The following is a 19,442-nucleotide window of genomic DNA, read 5'->3' as shown; positions in this document are numbered from 1 at the left end:
ATGGTGTGTTTGCGCACACTTTTCTGCAAAAAAAATATTTTAAGTGCAGAAATAGGCGAAAATATTGAAGAATCATTGCATTCGCGATTACAGCACAATTTTTGCAACGCGCCAGCATTGTTTTTACGCACGGATGCATATTTGTGATGTGGATATTTTGTGATTAAAAATTTTCCCCATCTGAGGTAGGAAAAAAAAAAATGGTTGAAAAATTTCTGCCCAACAAAGAACCGACGCCGACGTAGAAGCAGCAGACATACAAATATAGCCGTCTCATTCTAGCATCGGTCATTCGATTAGCATGCTTGAAAAGTGCCGCAACCAACAACTGGTAGCCATCCTAAAATTAACGTGCAGTTTTATAAAAATAATTTTCATTAATAATGACCAAGTGCAATAAAAATATTTCTATACAACCCGTGTGTGTGTATGATGAAAAAAAGGAAGCGCAGCCATTTGCAATGCACAGTTGCAAATCGATTGCATTTTGCAGGGATGCAAGCTGCCTATATGATACGCGATATGAAATATTATCACTGAAAAAGTCTTAAATGTAATGCTTACGCAGCAGAAAGAGAAATAGTATAAAGATACTATATAGCTGTACATTATTGGGCGCTGACATACGTATGTTCATACATATCTGCTATCCAGGGCTGCCAAATGTGCGCTGTCAAACGCAACACGCGATAATTTGGAGTGGTGGCTATAATGTTTCTTTCCCGCCTTTTTCAGATGTCTCAAACATGAATGAAGGTAATTCAGCAGGAGGGGGGCATGAAGGGCTAAGCCCGGCCCCTCCTGCTGTGTCAGACCGTGTAACGTTACAATCAACGGAAAAATCAGTTACAACGCCAAAATCAACAGCAACTGCACACAACAACAATAAATCATCATCAGCAACATCAACAGTAGCAACAACGCAGCAGAAACCCAGCAAACAACAACAACAACAGCAGCAGCTGCTCAGTGCGCAGCTGCCTGTGCCGCTGTCGAACTTGTCGACAGAGGCAACGGCAGCCGCAACGCCAGCAGCAGCTTCCACATACTCCTCCAATTCAGCAAAAGCAGATACCTCCGTTTCAGAGTCAATATCGCCGCCCCAGGCAAAGCGTCAGCGTTTAGAAGACACGGAAGTGGGAGGCGAGGTCGCCAGTGACAATAACAACAGCAACATTGTTGGAGCCGTTAGCAGCAACATCGTTGGCTCTTTACTGCCAGCGTCGGTTGTGGCCAGCAGCGAAGTTGGTGGGGCCATTTCAACGGCACTACAGGACTTGAATGCGCTCAAGAAGCGCATTCTCCAACAGAAATATCAAATTTTGCGTAATCTTAAGGAAAGGTAAGTACGACTCAGACAAATTTGGGAACATTTTTAAAATGGTACTTTCGATTCGCAGGCATCTTGAAAATGTGTCGGAATACTTTTATTTACAAAACGGTGGCAGTATGATGGACTACCCCGCGTGGCGTAAAAAGACACCAACACCGCAGTTCATCAGCTATAGCAATGCGAATCGTATCGAGCAGCTGATACTCGAGGAAAAGCCAAGCACATCCGCCGCAGCAGCAGCTGTGGCCCAAGGACACCGAACAACGCAACAACCAACACAACAACAACCGCAGCAATCCTCGGATTCAGTCGTTAGTAATAGTAACAGCAGCAGTAGCAGCAGCCCTGCAACTGCAACAACAACCAGTACAGGGACAACGGGCAAACAGTTAGAGACAGATAACAGCACACAAACAAAAACGGTAATCATACAAGCTTAAACAAATATTCGTGCGATCAACTACTTCTAGTAGAATCCTTAGTTAACATATCTAACCTTTTAAATTTAAATTTTCTTAGAATACGCAATCTCTGTTGCCAACGAAATCTGGCAGCAATACAACTGCAGTAACAGCGACAGCGTCGTCAAGTCCAAACCGCGGTGGGCCAACTACAACAACTACCACAACAGTAGCAGCAACTGGAGTATTGCCGATAACCAGCAGCTTAGTGGAGACGAGCGGTAATGCATTGCCACCGGAGGCGGAGATAAAGATACCAGCAGTTGGTGCGACGCCAGTCGCCGTCTCCACGAAGCTACCCGCCGCCGTAGTACAGTTGACGCAGCAAGGTAAGACAAACTCGTCCAGGATAAGATTTAACTTCATCAGGATTTAAACTCTCTCGATATTTCGTATTTATCATTGTTATTATTTTGTGTTTTGTTGTTTATCTGTTCTTTCGTTAATTACTTTTCAAAATTAACGTATAAAAAAAAAATTAAAAAAAAAAAAAAAAAAACATACCAAAATTCAACAATGTCGAAACAAAACATTTGCATACATATATAAGAAGCAAGTAAAACCAAAAATGTTACCAACTCCTCAGCCTAAAACTAAAGTAAATAACCGCGCCCTGAACAACTTTCCAGCAACTGTAACAGTACAAAGCACGCCCTGCACAAAACATTAAAAGTTGTCTCGCCCAAGCAAGGGAAAAGAAAATAAAACTAGCAATAAAATGCGCTACTAATACTCACGAACTTAATGTATATGACACACACACACACATACTTATATACACGCAAACACAAAATACTAAAAAACTTAATATATTGTATGCATATATATTATAATAACTACATATACATTGTCTCAATATCAATTACCTTATTGTATTGCTGTACATCATTTAATTTATAATATCTTTCAGCTTTGTGTTGTTTACGATTTTATGTTTCTGTTATTTCTGTCACAATTGTTACTCCTCCGCCTCCTAACGCACACATCAACTCTCTTTCTCAACTCACCATCCAATTGTATCGTTATTATATAGGTCACATACCCGGTAGACCTCTAGGAGGTCGTCACGGTATGGTCTTCGGTCAAATACCCGCGCCTCCTGCCGTAGGAAATTCTTCTGTACCTTTGGTGCCAGGTGCTTATCGTTCGCAAAAAAACTAAAAAAAAAAAAAAAAATGCCAAATCACATTTTCATTTTTAAGTCGTTTTGAATATTGAAGTATTTTCATAATTTTTCATTTCGTTGTTAACGCCAATTAAAAGCGTAGTGCATTTGACTTAAGTATATACATTGCATTCGATGTGCCTATTTATTGTTTTGTACCAAAGATTTATCAATATTATATTAGAATTGGTGTTTTATATCCATTCTTTTTACTTTTGATTGGAAAAATATTTAATAGTAATACCATTATTTATATATTCTATTTTTCCATTCTAATTACTGGAATGTAAAAATACATTTTTATTTGGTTTGCTAAATTATCATAGTTTAGATTTGATCTTTGCCTATATAGTGTTGACACAGTCAATATAAGTTTTAACAATCATTTATCAGATTCCATCCATTAAATGTTACATCATTCCTTGTCTTTACCAATTGCTTCACTTTGGACTTGTTCAAAGCCTTTTTAATTGCACCTAAAAGCGTTTTCTTGTACGCCAATTAAATGCGCTTGAAAATCGTAGATGTGTGCTAGATCAAAGCTAAGTTGCAAGTGACTCTTTGAAGTATTTAGAAGGGTCCATAACGCTGAGTACATTTGAAGATTAACGTTAAGAGTTGGTAGATATATGATAATACAGTGGCACCTAAAAGCGTTTTCTTGATTGCTTTTTAAATGCGCCTGAAAATCGTAGCTGTGTGCTAGAGCAATTGCTGCGGTTGCAAGTGAATTGATGTCAATTAGTGCAACAATTCCATTTACACCATGCACAAGATTATTAAATTAGCACTTTATGGCTCCTTGAGTATATATTGTACATTTTAATGTTTACTCTTATAAGATATCCATTATAAGAATGGAATCGGTTCATGCAGGCGCACTCTGTGTCACGTTGAACTATTTCCACATGTGATAACAATTTGTTAACCTTGCTAAAGTAAATTAAAGTCTCGGTTTATCCATGTGATCGTGTCCTCAAGACTGATCTCATTGACTCGCGTCTTACACCCATCTAAGATTAAACAAATGTGAGGGATTATCATTCCTTTACTTAAGATTTAGATTATTGCATGCAGTTTCTTTACCTTTTTCATTTTCCATTACTTTCCTTAGCATATTTTAATAAATACATACTATAATAAATACACTTACTAATTCGCAACAAATATGGTTCAATTAATTAATTGATTGATTGATTCGAACGTTCTCTTCTTTTATTAATTTTTATCGCTTTAATATGGTAGCGTGTGTTGATGATGCAATTTTCCGGCATGCAAGTTGGCTAAGAGCTGTCTGTAATATCTTGAACCGTTTGCTAACTTTTCTCACTGTTTTTCTTCTAAAGGTGGCACGCCGTTGGTGCCCTGTAGTAGCTCCTCTGGTTCAGCGGCGCTGCGTCGTCCAAACTCACAACAGAATGCAGCAGGAACACAAAGTGCGTCAACTGGAGGAGCGACATCTTCGCCGCTATACACGGGTGGGGCTAATGGTACGAGTGCGACCGTTGGGAGTGGCAGTGGTGGCGTCCTGACACCCTGCACACCTGGTGGCAGCAGCGGAAGCTTGATGAGTCCACTCGCAAGCACAGGCACGCCCAACAGTGCGCAGGAGTTTTCGTTTAAGGCCAAGCAGGAGGTGTACGTGATGCAACGTATATCCGAACTACAACGAGAGGGATTATGGACTGAGCGGCGTTTGCCCAAGCTACAGGAGCCCAGCCGACCCAAGGCGCACTGGGACTATCTGTTGGAGGAGATGGTCTGGCTGGCAGCTGACTTTGCGCAGGAGCGCAAGTGGAAAAAGAATGCAGCCAAGAAATGCGCCAAAATGGTGCAAAAGTATTTCCAAGACAAGGCCAACGCGGCGCAGCGTGCTGAAAAGGCCCAAGAACTGCACTTAAAGCGCGTCGCCTCCTTCATTGCGCGCGAGGTGAAAAGCTTCTGGTCAAATGTAGAGAAACTGGTCGAATATAAGCACCAAACAAAAATCGAGGAGAAACGCAAGCAAGCTCTGGATCAGCATCTCAGTTTTATAGTCGATCAAACAGAGAAGTTCTCACAACAGCTGGCCGAAGGCATGAACAAAAATGTGGCCGAAACACCTAGTCTAACATCCAGTCGTCTAACATCCCCCAAACGCGAATCAGATGGTAAGTCTTTTATTCAGAAACCACACTATAATCTCTTTTTGCACATGATGAGACACTTAGACTGAAACGTTGTTGTGGTCTATTCTTGAACACTCCGATGTTATTAAGGGATGGTCGCATTCGCGAGGCATTTGTCTGATGCATTAAGCAATATAATTACTATTACTACTTATAAAGATAAAATGGAATTAAACGGAAAATTTATTTTACAGATGAATTTAGGCCTGAGTCTGGCTCTGAGGATGATGAGGAGACAATAGCCAAGGCTGAGGAAGAGGCAGCCGATGTCAATGAGGAGGTCAAAGCGCTGGCTAAAGAATCTCAAATGGACTTTGATGATTTCCTCAATGATTTGCCACCTGGCTACTTGGAGAATCGTGATAAACTGCTGTTAGAGGAACAGAACTCAACAAAAGGCGCTTCCACAAGTGCTGCAGCAGCTGAAGCTGACGATAGCGATGATAGCGAATTCCAAGCCAAGGAGGCGAGCGATGATGATGAGAACACCATCAGTAAACAGGAGGAGGCCGAGCAGGAAGTTGATCATCAGAAAGAGATCGATGAGTTGGAGGCTGACAATGATTTGACCGTAGAGCAACTGCTCGAGAAATACAAGTCGGGTAAAATCAATGAGCCACCCAGCGCCAAGAGGCGTAAAATTGCTGTGGAAACCTCAGAGCAAGACTCTGATGATGACTCGACAGCCATTGAAGATTCAACAGACAGCAGTGAAGTGGAAGCGAGTGAGGAGGAAGACGAAGATATGTCAACTGTCAAGAGCAATTCGGACCAGGAGGAGGGTGAGCAAGAGGATGGTCTCAAGAGTTTGCTAGCTGATGCCGATGGCTCTGGTGTGGATGGAGCGAGGAGTGCGGCTGGTGTGGGCAGTAAGGACAACAAAGATGATATGTTGAACGATGCTGCCGCACTGGCTGAAAGTCTGCAACCGAAGGGTAACACGTTGTCCTCGACGAATGTCGTGACGCCTGTTCCATTCCTACTAAAGCACACGTTACGTGAGTACCAGCACATTGGACTCGATTGGCTGGTCACCATGAACGAGCGCAAGCTCAATGGCATTCTGGCTGATGAGATGGGATTGGGCAAGACGATACAAACAATAGCGTTGTTGGCGCATTTGGCCTGTGCTAAGGGCAACTGGGGACCCCATTTGATCGTGGTGCCCTCCTCTGTGATGCTTAACTGGGAAATGGAGTTCAAGAAATGGTGTCCAGGCTTCAAAATACTCACCTACTACGGCACGCAAAAGGAAAGAAAGCTCAAACGTGTCGGCTGGACGAAACCAAATGCGTTCCATGTCTGCATCACCTCCTACAAGCTGGTCGTACAGGATCAACAGAGTTTTCGTCGTAAAAAGTGGAAGTACCTTATTCTCGACGAGGCACAAAACATTAAAAACTTTAAATCACAGCGTTGGCAACTGCTGCTTAACTTCTCCACCGAAAGGTCAGTAATTATTGCACAAATTATTACTAATTGTTATTGCCAATAATTGCAATGCAATTGCTCGCGTGCGCTAGCACCAAAATCAGTAACCAAGCGACTGCTAAACTAGCTTGGCGACTACGCTTGGGTGCTAAAATTAAATACGCTATGATGCCGCATTTATTAAAAGAGCATACTAACCCATTAGAATGCTTGTGGCCTTGTTTTGTAACAAGTTTCTATTTGTTTTTAATTACATTTCTAACTTGCTTGCATAGTGTGTTTTTAAATATTGAATGCATTTTTTTCACATGGTTTTCTAACTTAAAATAATTCCTAAAAATGACTTATACTTATAAATGAAATATTTACTATCCATAATAGACGCTTGCTCTTAACGGGCACGCCACTGCAGAACGATCTTATGGAGCTCTGGTCCCTGATGCACTTCCTCATGCCATATGTGTTCTCCTCGCATCGCGAGTTCAAGGAATGGTTCTCCAATCCCATGACTGGTATGATCGAAGGCAATATGGAGTACAATGAAACGTTAATTGCTCGACTACACAAGGTAAATAAAGTTGATATTGTCGGTTAGCTTTAAGAGGTTTTAAAAGGGTAGCAGCTAAAAGCGTTTTCTTGCACGCCAATTAAATGCGCTTGAAAATCGTAGATGTGTGCTAGATCAAAGCTAAGTTGCAAGTGACTCTTTGAAGTATTTAGAAGGGTCCATAACGCTGAGTACATTTAAAGATTAACGTTAAGATTTGGTAGATATATGATGGCACCTAAAAGCGTTTTCTTGATTGCTTTTTAAACGCGCCTGAAAATCGTAGCTGTGTGCTAGAGCAATTGCTGCGGTTGCAAGTGAATTGATGTCAATTAGTGCAACAATTCCATTTACACCACGCACATGTTAATTAAAGATCACATAATCATTATATGCAGGCGCACTCTGTGTCACATTGAATTGCCTCATGTGATGACAATTTGTTAACCTTGCTAGAGTAAATTGATGAAGCTGCGATTTATCCATGTGATCCTGTACCTCAAATGGATTACATTGAAAACTCGGCTTACACTCGTTTAAATATGAAAATTGAGCAGTAAATTAGCTAATTTCGAAATAGTGAATCCTGTCAAGTCTTTTTATGCAGGCGCACTCTGTGTCACATTGAACTGCCTCATGTGATGACAATTTGTTACCCTTGCTAGAGTAAGTTGATGAGGCTGCGACTTATCCATGTGATTGAGTTTTTCCAGCCGATTGCATTGAATGCGCGCTTTACATTACTTTTATTCATATATTTATATATCAGGATCAATTTGAGCAAGCATTCAAATTCCTATTTCTCTTTATTTATAGGTTATTCGTCCATTTCTGCTGCGTCGGCTTAAAAAAGAGGTGGAGAAGCAAATGCCAAAGAAGTACGAACACGTTGTCATGTGCCGTTTGTCGAATCGTCAACGTTATCTGTACGAAGATTTCATGAGCCGATCCAAGTGAGTTTATAAAATGATCTAAGATCAATTACAGTTCAATATTAATGATTTTAATTTGCAGAACTCGCGAAACACTACAAACTGGCAATTTGCTGAGCGTGATCAATGTGCTTATGCAGCTGCGCAAGGTGTGCAATCATCCAAACATGTTTGAGGTGCGGCCAACGATATCGCCGTTTCAAATGGAGGGCATAGCGTTCCATACACCACGTCTAGTCAGCGACATCTTGGAGTATGATCCGTTCACGGTGAGTTAGTGTATGGCAGATCTATAGAAGCATATTTCTTTCGCTGTTAAAATGATGATAAACTGTCACTGAACATTGCGACTCGATCTATTTTGGAGAGAGATGCGATTCACTAGGATGTTCGCTGTTGCGAGGCATTTGCCTGATTTTAAATCAACTCAGATGTAATATTGATGACAAATACTGGACATTGACTAATAGTGATCTCTTCATTTTCCCTTGTAGCAAATTAATTTGGAAACTGTCAACATGCTGTTACTGCATCTGGAACAAACGCTGACTGCCTACGTTTCACATAAGTCGCGACTTTTGTCGCCGCCACGCAAGTTGATTGAGGAAATCGACAGTGCACCGCTACCTCCGCCACGTTGCCCCAATGGCAAGTACCGCTTTCACATACGTGTGCGTAGTGCGGAGCTGGCACAGCGCATAAAACTGCAAGCGGTGCGTGTGGGCGCCAGTCCGGCCATGAGACTGGAAGGCTCAAAAATTGTCCCCATGCGCACCCTGCTGCCCAGTGGACATGTGCTGAAACGTGTCACCGGCACTATCAATCCCATCAATATGGCTCTGAAGCCTGTGATTATCAATAGTCTAACATCAACGACGGCCAGCAACAGCAGCAGTAGCAGCAGCACACCTCTGAATGTGTTGGGAAACAGCTCCAAACTTTTAAGTTCGCGTTCGCCCATAGGTGCTCCAACGCCTGCCAAGGTAGCCAAAACAATGCAGGATGGTAAACCCTTTTTCTACTTGGCACCTGCGACAAATACCGGTGGGGCCGGAGCAAGGCTTACGTTGACAAGCAAAACTACATCCGCGAGCTCCACAGTCAGTGCGACAGCGGTGAGCGCAACGGCAACGAGCAGCAGCTCCGCAGCGCAAATGCAGCAGTTGATCAAAGACCCGATTGTCAAAGATTTGGCTACACATGTGAAGCTGACGGCGCAAAGGCAAACCAATGGAAAGACTCAGGACGAGGACTCGAAATCAACGTCTGAGGAGGCCGAAGATCCTTATCGCGTGCAGCAGCTTATACAGATGCGAAAGGAACAGCGCTTGGCTTCGCTTAAACGCATGGCTCACATCAATCGCCGACGAACTGATGCCACACCCATTTATGGAGCTGATTGCCGTGAGGCCATCGAGGGCTGCATGCAGGCAACACGTACAGCAAAGCATTCCACATGGCAAACGAGAGGATTTGCGAATTGTACCGTTGCCATGCGACATCACGACGACAACTGGTCACTCAATCGCCTGCTGAAGAATTACGAGCAGCGTTGCGCCGAGCTGGCGCCAATTTTCGCTAACTTCGTAATTTATGTGCCGTCAGTGTGTGCGCCACGAATACGTCGCTATGTGCAGAATTTGTCATCGACGCACTGGCAGACCGAACGGCAGATCGAGACGACAATAACTCAATCGTTGTCGCCCAAGCTGGCACTGTTACATCCCATTATCTCGGCGATGACGACACAGTTTCCCGATCCGCGTCTCATACAATACGATTGTGGCAAGCTGCAAACGCTGGATCGTCTGTTGCGGCAGCTAAAGGTTGATGGGCATCGTGTGCTGATCTTCACGCAAATGACCAAAATGCTGGACGTGCTGGAGGCATTCCTTAATTACCATGGTCATATATACCTGCGGCTCGATGGCTCAACACGGGTGGAGCAGCGACAAATACTCATGGAGCGTTTCAATGGAGACAAGCGTATCTTTTGTTTCATTTTGTCTACACGTTCTGGAGGTGTTGGTGTCAATTTAACCGGCGCCGATACTGTAATCTTTTATGACTCCGACTGGAATCCGACGATGGATGCCCAGGCACAGGATCGCTGCCATCGCATTGGGCAAACTCGAGATGTGCACATATATCGACTGGTGTCAGAGAAAACCATCGAAGTCAACATCCTGAAGAAAGCCAACCAGAAGCGCATGCTCAGCGACATGGCGATAGAGGGTGGCAACTTTACGACCACCTTCTTCAAGAGCACCACAATCAAAGATTTGTTTGCGGTCGACCAGTCGCAGGAGTCGGAGGATGGTCAGGATAAGCCCGATGAGAAGGACAAAATAATTGCCGCTGAAGTAGAGCCTGTCGTCGAAACCGAGAAACAATCGCTGCGCGCCTTTGAGCATGCTCTTGCTGCTGCCGAGGACGAGCAGGACGTGCAGGCCACGAAGACGGCCAAGGCTGAAGCAGCTGCCGATCTTGCCGAGTTCGATGAGAATATACCCATTGCAGATGAGACTAATGCGGACGGTGGAAGTGCACCGGTTGAACTGAGTAAAGCCGATCTGGAAATGCAAAATCTTGTCAAGCAGGTAGGCTGTCAACCCATTTAATTATTATATGATGGGCAGCGTTGGCTTTTATTGAAGAAGCTTGTTAGTTGCCCTTTGAGCTAGCCAACGCTGCCCCGAGAAACTTCAATATGAAGCAGACGTTCAGACATAGTCGAAGCGATTCCATTTCACGCCCGATTATATCACTCAACGTCGGACATAATCATACTGTTCCAGAATATACTCTTAATGTTATTTATTTACATTTACACATTTAGCTCTCGCCGATTGAGCGATATGCCATGCGTTTCGTGGAGGCTACCGGCGCCGCCTGGACAGCTGAACAGCTGCGAGCCGCCGAGGCGGAGCTTGAGATGCAGAAACGTGAGTGGGAGGCGAATCGCTTGGCGGCTATGCAAAAAGAGGAGCAGCTGCTCAAGCAGGAGACGGAGTCCGAGGAGCTGCTGACATACAGTCGCAAGGATGCCAGTAACCAGGTTAATACCAAACAAGATTCCAATCTAAGTAAACGAACATCGATTGTAGCGGTAGGAGGTATTAGGCTAACCAAGCAGAATAAGCGCGACAAACGGTTTAAGCAACACGGTATAACCAGGGGTGGTCCGGGTTTAAGTAGAAGTGTAAGCAACCACAAGTCAAGATCCAATGTGCAGCAGACTAGTCCAGTACGCACTCGCCGAAATAGCCTCAATGTGAGTGCTCCGGCCAGGAGTAGCTGTAACACTAACAATAGCAGTAAAAAGTCAGTGACTGGAACATTACCAGCGCCATCTAGGCGACAGACGCGTCTCCATTCGCTGGGCGAAGATAATGTTACTGTCACGGCCACAGCGACACCGCCCACTAGAAAGACAACGCGCACAGCAATGGCAGCAGCAGGCGGTACTTCAACGCCCGTGTCGGAGGAGCGACCCAAGCGTCAGTCGGCCAATATAGCCATGACCAAGCTTATGAAGACACAGGTAAGGCCTGCGGCAGCCACTGCAACTACACCTGCCAAGAATACCACTCAGGTGGCCAAGCCTAAACGCAGGGAAAGCGTCTCACTAACAAGCGCGGCCAACCGGCGGAAGCTGCTCGAGCGGCGTGCAACGATTTCATCGCCTTTGGCCTTGAAAGGCAACGACAGTGATGATGAGGATGAGGACGAGGGCGATACCAATGAGAGAGATGATGATGAGGAGGGCGATGGTGATAGCGAGGAGGAAGATGAATCCATTCAGGTGGATGACGATGAAGATAAAGACGAAGATGAACAGGAAGATGACGAGGAAACAGTTGTCTCTGGCTCAGCGTCTGCCTCTGCACAGGAGGATACTACACAAACTGAGGATGAAGAATTACATGTGGAAAGGTTAGAAGAAGAAGAAGACGAGGAGGAGGAGGAGGAGGATGAAGAGCTTAATGTAGAAACACAGTCCAGCTCAAGCTATGCTACAGCCGGGGAAGGTGGCGACAGTTTAGATGGCTGGAATGCACACACTCAGGTCCAAGATACCACAATGACGAGCTCCACATATTATAATGTCTCCGAGGAATCGGACACAGACGAGACCAACGATCCGTTATCAGTGTCCAAGGCAGAGAACAAAACGGAAACCAAGGAATCCACGCCAGCATTGCAGAGGCAACGTAGCAATAGTAGTCGTGGAGGCAGCGATGAGCCCATTGGGCACACACCACGTACACGTTCCCGAGGGTCGGTAAAGATTAATCTCTGGACTTTGGATGTGAGTCCTGTGCCGAATATACAGAAGAGCACCGGAAGTGGAGCTAGCAAAAACGTGGTGAAGCGAACCACGCCACAAGTAGAGACAAAGCTAAAGGGTCGCCAACGACAACCAGCTGGTGGGAATAGGCGGCTCATAAAGAAACTTAATGAGGGGCAAACGACAACACTCAGTCGTTGGATAACCCAGACGCCGCGAGTGCGATTACGCTCCAGCAATGCAGGAATTGCCATGCCCAGCAATAGCAGCAGCAATACAAGTGCTGCCAGCGCCACAATGGGATCAGCCGTGGCAGCCAAGACAGGCGCGAATGGTGCCAGCAGCAATAGGTGATAATTGAGTGAACAGAAGTCACAGTATTAACTATATATAACGAAAACACAATAATCTTGCTGGAAATCCTCATTCAATCTGCGAAGCTGTGAAGTTGTGTGCGTGGTGTGGTTTTTAGTGAGCATTCGTATTGGCCACGTGACTGTCAAAGAGTTGCTATAGAACTATGTACGAGTATTTAATAGACTGTAACAAGTTTCCTTCTAAGCTAGTTAGGTGGCAAAAATCAATTAAAGGTAGTGAGAAACGGAATATAGTTTGGGGCAGGACGAAAGTTTAGGATAACAAATTGTGTTTAGTTTAGGTAGTGCGAAGTAGGGGGCAGCCACTCCACTCGACCGGTTCTAACTGTTCTTAATTGTATTGTCCAAAATGCAATCGAATGCAACTTCTATTAAATTATATGCTTCTAAAGCTCTAGCCACACAATACTGATATTTTCATAACAGAAAAGGATAGTTTTAGGATTTTAATTATAGTTTTTAGGAATACAGTTTAAAAACGTTTGATAGGTGCTGCCCCCTGCCACGAATGCAAGTTTATTTAATTTAAGAAATACGAACCCAGATTGTATATAAGTAAACGCATCAACAACGGATATATCATCATATAGTTTTTAGATTAAATAAATATATTATTATTATTTAAGCAGTGTGCAGTTAACTTTTTAAAAAGAAGTAACTAAAAAAGAAAAACCAACTCCATTTGTATTATTATTAATTTCGTTGTTAAATTTCTGTTCTCTATCTAAGTCTTCAAAGAACTCTCCTCAGCTAATGCGCCCTAGTTTATAAGTATCACTCCTTAGGTAACACTTTTAACTCTATGGTAAATGTTAATATTTTTGCATTCAATAATTTATTTTGTATTCTAAAGAAACAACTAGTTTAGCATTAAAAAACACAATCTAAAGACTATAAGCATATAGATTGACTAACAAATAAAACACAAAAATCGATTCGATATGCTTTCAAAAAAAAAATAACGAAAAAGAAAAATTTAAGACGTTGTGGTTTTTATTTCTACGGATAAATTTCGTGCGAGTTTTTATTATTAAAAACAGAAAGAATAACATTTCGAAGACAATTGCACAAAGTTGGAAAAGAATAAGCGGAAATCAGAAGCAAGAATAAGATTGAATCATATTATTTTCTGTGTTAACGAATGTAGAATTCTGTTTTGGTGTCGCTAAAGATAATGAAAAAAAAAAAAAAACTACAATTATTTTGAATCAAAAATAATAACATATATTTTAAAACAATTCATTGTCTATTCGTTGGTTTGTTTGTTGGCCCTATCTCTTCCCATTGCCTTTACCTTATCCAGCTACTCAGCGATTTCCGCGTATAGAAAGTTCCATATACTTTGCCAATTGTTCTTCAGTGCCGTACGAAATGGTTCCGGAAATAAAACAACAAGTAAAAGCAAACACGCTAATTCATACTTTAAACTAGATATGATCGATGATACGATGATACTATGGTTAGCTAGTTACTAAGCCAATAAACACCACCACCAAAACAGAGTTGCTGCATACGATACGAAAATAATATAATGAAACGTTTATTCTTTTCTTTAACTTTGCCCTTTGCTCGGTCCGAACTCGCACGTCTTCAGGTCTGGATATCGCGCAATACCATGGAGCAGATGCCGGTAAGTGGATCAGTTGAGCTGAAGTCCCGTTTCGCATCATTATAATCGATTGGTATTTGTTTTTGATTAGATGTGGTGCCCGCCAACGCCACCGCAAGACAATAATGACATCTACATTGATCACTCGCTGTCGTTTATGTACGATCTGGAGCCGATACCCGAGTCCGAGCTTCCTCCCGTTTATGTGCGACGCGAGCTGAAGCGATCGCGCACCGATGCCGGCTTCGATGGCAGTCGGCGTCCGAACAAAATGCGACGCGAGGATAACTATGTGCCGCCACGTTCGTTGTTTGATCGTCCCACAGCGCAGCTGGCGCGTTTGCGGCGTGAGCTAAAGAATCAGCGTTTCCGTGGCAGCTTTAAGCCGAATTCGATGATACCTGGCCTGAAGCCGCAGTTGCCGGCGAAGCCGCTGACTGAGCCAGAGGCCATGAGTGAGTGGTGCGTGTTCGAGGACATGGCCATACTTCATGTGCTGATCAATTTGCAGGGTCTGCCGTGCAGCCTGATGCTGCTCTCGCCGGGACAGACGCCCAATTGGGATCTAGTTTCGGAGATAGTGAACTTCTGCTCGAAGACGTATCGCTCGGCCAGGCAGTGCCGCTGGCGTTACGAGACTCACATTCAGCCACGTGAGGAGGGCAAAGTGGTGGAGAGCCCCAAGAAGCAAAAGAAACTGAAGCCCACGTTGCGCATGGAGTACATGAAGAGTCCGTTGCGCTATTTGCGCACCACACAGCTCTATGCCAGCGATAACAATGCCTCCTTCTATAAGGTGATGCGACAGCGGTTTGACACCATCAAGACGACCTACTTGAAGAAGGCGCCGGCACCGAAGCGTCAGTATAATGCACCCAACCTGATGAATCCCAAGCATATGGAGGTGTTGCAGAAGTTTGGTATTAGCAACTACGATCAGCCCGTGTCGCCCAGCAACATAGCTGTGATGAAGGCGAACAAAATGCGCGACAAGCAGCGTAGTCAAATGCCAATGCAGCAGCAGCAGCCGCAACAGCAGCAACAACAACAACAGCAGCAAGTTCCGCAACAGCAGCAGCAAACGGTGCAGCAGCACCAACAGCAACATGTGCAGCATCAGCAGATACAGCAGCAGCAGCAACAGCAGGTACAGCAACAACAACAATTGCAGCAACTACCAACAGTTGGCACTGTGCAGCAATCAGTAGAGTTGGTACCCAGCACGACAACAACTGTTGCCGTGCCTGCTGGCAACACTGGCCAATTGCAGCAGCTACAGATACAGCATCTGACCAGTGCCAATGTGGCGCCCAACCAGCAGACGGCCATATTGCTGCATCAGCCGCAGCAGCAGCAGCAACTGCGCACACAGACCACAACCCAGCAGCTGGTGAAGACTATTGTTGGCACCACGGCTAATCTTACGGCTGGTCAACTACAGCAGTTGGCGCAGCAAACATCGGGCAATGCCGGCGGCGGTGTGCAGCTTCAGGCGGCACCACCGGGCAACCAGTCGAGCGTCAGTGTGGTGCTAACCACCCCAGTGCAGTCTCTGCCCATTGCCACGCACAACAATGGCTCCACGGCTCAGATAGTGTCCATCTCTTCGCAGTCGACACTGCCGGTGAATACGGCGCCACAGGTGGGCAGCATTGTTCAAACCCAGACGCTGCCCCAAGTTGTATCCGTTGGGCCACTGACCACCACGGCCACCGGCCAACAGCAGCAACAACAGCAACAGGCAACGGGCACGGTGACAATGCTGCGTGGCCAGCGTATTGTGTCCGCTGCTGGTGGTGGCGGCAATACCCTGCAGGATGTGGTGCTGCAACAGCGCACCACGGCCGGTGGACAGTCCATTGTGTCTATGCCCAGTCTTGGACAAGGTGTGACTCCCGCTCAATTCCAAACGCAGCTACGACTGGCAGCAGTATCCGGCTCACCCGCCACCCAGACAACCCAGCTAGTTACCACCAAAGGCATACCTGTCAGTGCATTGCAGCAGGGCGGCAAGACGGTGCTGCCCGGCACCCAGCAGCAGGCGGCTCACATCCAACTCTATCGGCAGCGCAATCTGAAGGTGTTGCAAGCGTCCCAGGGAGCTCCTGGCACTGCCACAGCCGGTGGTCTGAATCCAACTGTGGTGCAAACAGCAGGTGGTGCCCTAGCCACGGGCACAATCATTCAAGCGAGCAATCTGATGCAGACTTCCACCCACGTCACCAGCCAGAAAGTCGCAGTTTCTGGCATGCCAGGCGCAACCACAGTGCAGGCGGGCAATGTGGTTAGCTCGGTGCAGATGCATGGACAGGCGAGAACGCAGTTCATCAAGCAAATGGCAGCCGGTAAGCAGGGTCTGCAGCGTCAGGTGCTCACTACCGATGGAAGTGGTGCTAGCATCGCTCCAGGTACGAGTGATATGCTGCTCGTTAAGCGGCACAATATACTGGCAGCCCAAAAGGCGCAACAGGCCACCGGGCCGCTATTCACGACTACCACCAGCAACAGTGCTGTGCAGCAGCAGCAGCAGCAACAACAACAACAACAACAGCAACAACAACAGCAGCAGCAACAACAACAGTTGCCCGTCGCTGGTGTCGTGCAGCAACAGCAGCAGCAGACGCAGCAAATCGCCACACTAGTTAAAGCATCGACAGCAGCAGCTGCCAGTGGCAACAGCGTCAGCGCCGGTGGCGTCACTGTGTCCGCCACAGGACCGCCCACAGTGCAGGCGGGCAGCGTTAATATGACACTGCCACAGCTGAAGCCGGGCAGCCAGATAAAGGTGACGATGCCGAATCAAATGCGCCACTTGCACGTGCAACAGCAGTTGGGAATGTCGCGCAAGATCAATCGCATGACACAGCTGGTAAGTGCCTCTGGTCAGCCTACGGCCACGAATATTGTGGCCACCACGAGTGGCCCTCAGCAGCAGCAACAGACACCGGGCGGCGTCACTGTCTCGCCTGCCGGGCAACAGCAACAGCAGCAGCAACAACAGAAGGCAACTCAAGCCGCAGGCAGCTTGCAGGCCCAACTGTTGCACATACAAAACACCAAAGCGGTGACAGTGCAACAAATCCAGCAGGTGGTGCGCAGCGGACAGCAAACGGGCATCGTTCTGAGCAAGGCGAGTCGTGTCATACCCGTCTCTGTAGCCTCACAGGCCACACAACGGCAGACCATACAGGTAAGGAATTCTAATATTTAATGAAACTAAACCTATATTGTTTGTTTGACTAATATCTATTCATTTTTGTAGGTGGTTTCCGCTGCTTCGGCTCAGGCTTTGGCCGCTGGCAATCTGCGCACAAGTCAGAGCATAGCTAGCGCTTTGAAGGTTGCTGCTTCCGCCGTTGGTCAGACGACGCAGCAGACGCTGATTGCAGCACTGCAGCATAACCAAAGGCAAAATGCGAGCCCTGTGCGCCTGCAGACCACAGCAGCTGGGAATTTGCTAGCTGTGGTACAGCAACAGCAGCAGCAGCAACAACAACAGCAGCAGCAACAACAGCAGCAACAACAGCAACAACAACAACAGCAACAGCAGCAGCAGCAGCAGCAGCAACAACAGCAACAACAACAACAACAACAGCAGCAGCAACATGCTAATCTTGCAGGGCCCTCATCCGGTCCAGCTGAGGTTATGACAATAACACAGACCACAGCGCCGCTGCCAACAGTTGCTAGTCTGCAACAACAGCAGCAGCAACAGCAGCAGCAGCAACAACAACAACAGCAGCAACAGCAACAGCAGGTTGGGGTCGTACAACAGCAGCAGCAACAGCTGCCAACGACGCAACAGGTACGAACGCTGGTGAAGAAAAAGATCATGATCAGAAGCGAGAAAGAATAACATTTAGCGAATCATCGCACAAGAGTTGGCGCACGGCCGCGCAATCGGCGCAGCATCATTACGAACACCCACACAACCACTTCAACAAGAACAAGCACCACCACCACCGTAGCCAATTCGTTTACAATTACAAGCACCACAACAACCACAACCACCAAAAAATGCATCGTCGCCACAATTACAACGGGTCAATTTTAGACGCCGGCAATTTCGATATCAGCTGTGACGCAACAAAATTACTGAACGCCCTCGCTCATTACTTCATTACTTGTTCAACATGTCCGTCAATCAACCAATCAGCTAGACCCACCAACCAACCAACCAACCAATCAATCGATCAATCTATCAGTCAGTCAGTCAGCGAATCAATCATTGCTTAATCGTACTTAAACCCCTTTTGTTTCGATTGGTTTTACAGCCATGAGCCGGCGCCTCCTTGCCTGCTGCAGGATCCTGATCGGGATTTTTGGTGATGGGGATGATGTAGTGTGAAGGGCGAGGCACACACACTCCAGCACACGCACACACCCACACCCACACCCATACAGACAGCTTAAGTCTGTTGTTAATTGTAATTATATATAAATAATATTTAGTCGTATTATTAACTATATAGCCAAACTCAATTGAAAATGCAATTCTGTAAATCATATTCCTTAAGCTTATCCTAGCTTATAGACATAATAATAATAATTATAATAATAATATATAGATTTTAACTATAAAGTTTTTAATATGCATTAATATCTAATTAATCTATGATATAGTATAAATTAAAAAAAAAAAAAAAACAGAAAAAAAGTATTATAATTGTAAATATCAATTGTATTTTTAATTTGTAATCAAAGGGAAGAGCTGTAAGATCTAACTAAAGGATGAAACTGTTTGATAGGAGCTTACTTGAGCAATGTAAGCAATTATTAATGACTTTTGCAGAACGAGACTGAAGACCAAAAACTACCAGCTTGGCTAAAAGTCATGAACGTTTAATCGATATCCATTGAGATGCAACAGAGAATTTGTTAACTTGGCTTACCTAGCACCAATTGCAATATAAAGCATATGACAGTTGGAATTTCGATCTGGAGTCGATTTTGTGCAGCTTTGCAAAGAAATTTCAATACAGAATCTCGGGAAATCGAATTTATTCAATTGTGCAACCCTTGTGGTAAAGTGGCTTCATTTATTGTGACCTGCTGGATTTCCATGGCAACAGTGTGGTGGCACAACATGGCACCACAGTGAATGGTTATACTGAAAGCTATTGGCAGT

The 19,442-nt window shown here is 45.2% G+C and overlaps 1 protein-coding gene, 1 long non-coding RNA gene and 10 other non-coding genes across 15 annotated transcripts; 11 read left to right on the top strand and 1 right to left on the bottom strand.

Annotated features, from left to right (window-relative positions):
* The first annotated feature begins 43 nt into the window (after positions 1–43).
* Positions 44–18,987, top strand: dom (domino helicase). 4 transcript variants are annotated; one of them, XM_089470129.1, is made up of 15 exons: positions 44–185; positions 736–1,342; positions 1,401–1,755; positions 1,853–2,123; positions 4,306–5,109; positions 5,322–6,576; positions 6,940–7,126; positions 7,922–8,058; positions 8,120–8,306; positions 8,532–10,637; positions 10,877–11,095; positions 14,300–14,335; positions 14,406–17,504; positions 17,577–18,119; positions 18,589–18,987. In XM_089470129.1, the coding sequence occupies exons 2-15, from the start codon at positions 747–749 to the stop codon at positions 18,592–18,594; spliced, it is 9,801 nt and encodes a 3,266-aa protein (XP_089326255.1). In that variant the 5' UTR covers positions 44–185; positions 736–746; the 3' UTR covers positions 18,595–18,987. The 4 variants fall into 4 exon arrangements, with proteins under 4 accessions (XP_089326255.1, XP_089326256.1, XP_089326253.1 ...); XM_089470130.1 differs by adding an exon at positions 2,828–2,929 and having other exon boundaries at positions 17,577–18,987; XM_089470127.1 differs by having other exon boundaries at positions 17,577–18,987.
* LOC149268503 (small nucleolar RNA psi28S-3316) lies at positions 3,431–3,559 on the top strand. The gene has a single exon (XR_016270705.1). It is a non-coding gene; the product is annotated as a small nucleolar RNA psi28S-3316 (small nucleolar RNA).
* Positions 3,602–3,735, top strand: LOC149268502 (small nucleolar RNA psi28S-3316). The gene has a single exon (XR_016270704.1). It is a non-coding gene; the product is annotated as a small nucleolar RNA psi28S-3316 (small nucleolar RNA).
* LOC149268501 (small nucleolar RNA psi18S-841/snoR66) lies at positions 3,831–3,971 on the top strand. The gene has a single exon (XR_016270719.1). It is a non-coding gene; the product is annotated as a small nucleolar RNA psi18S-841/snoR66 (small nucleolar RNA).
* Positions 5,148–5,255, top strand: LOC149268500 (small nucleolar RNA Me28S-Am2589). The gene has a single exon (XR_016270715.1). It is a non-coding gene; the product is annotated as a small nucleolar RNA Me28S-Am2589 (small nucleolar RNA).
* On the top strand, positions 6,649–6,790 carry LOC149268499 (small nucleolar RNA psi28S-3378). The gene has a single exon (XR_016270720.1). It is a non-coding gene; the product is annotated as a small nucleolar RNA psi28S-3378 (small nucleolar RNA).
* LOC149268498 (small nucleolar RNA psi28S-3316) lies at positions 7,176–7,304 on the top strand. Its single transcript, XR_016270706.1, has one exon. It is a non-coding gene; the product is annotated as a small nucleolar RNA psi28S-3316 (small nucleolar RNA).
* LOC149268497 (small nucleolar RNA psi28S-3316) lies at positions 7,339–7,472 on the top strand. Its single transcript, XR_016270703.1, has one exon. It is a non-coding gene; the product is annotated as a small nucleolar RNA psi28S-3316 (small nucleolar RNA).
* LOC149268496 (small nucleolar RNA psi18S-841/snoR66) lies at positions 7,499–7,640 on the top strand. Its single transcript, XR_016270718.1, has one exon. It is a non-coding gene; the product is annotated as a small nucleolar RNA psi18S-841/snoR66 (small nucleolar RNA).
* On the top strand, positions 7,708–7,849 carry LOC149268495 (small nucleolar RNA psi18S-841/snoR66). The gene has a single exon (XR_016270717.1). It is a non-coding gene; the product is annotated as a small nucleolar RNA psi18S-841/snoR66 (small nucleolar RNA).
* Positions 8,352–8,459, top strand: LOC149268494 (small nucleolar RNA Me28S-Am2589). Its single transcript, XR_016270716.1, has one exon. It is a non-coding gene; the product is annotated as a small nucleolar RNA Me28S-Am2589 (small nucleolar RNA).
* On the bottom strand, positions 18,566–19,336 carry LOC149268493 (uncharacterized). Its single transcript, XR_016270289.1, has 2 exons — positions 19,207–19,336; positions 18,566–19,139 (listed from the first exon to the last, which is right to left on the bottom strand). It is a non-coding gene; the product is annotated as an uncharacterized LOC149268493 (long non-coding RNA).
* Between the last annotated feature and the right edge of the window lie 106 nt (positions 19,337–19,442).

Source organism: Drosophila arizonae, chromosome 5, assembly GCF_054131065.1.
Source record: "Drosophila arizonae isolate 15081-1271.41 chromosome 5, UAZ_ARI_1.0, whole genome shotgun sequence".
In the NCBI taxonomy this organism is placed as follows: domain Eukaryota; kingdom Metazoa; phylum Arthropoda; class Insecta; order Diptera; family Drosophilidae; genus Drosophila; species Drosophila arizonae.
This window is presented reverse-complemented; position numbering and strand designations above follow the sequence as displayed.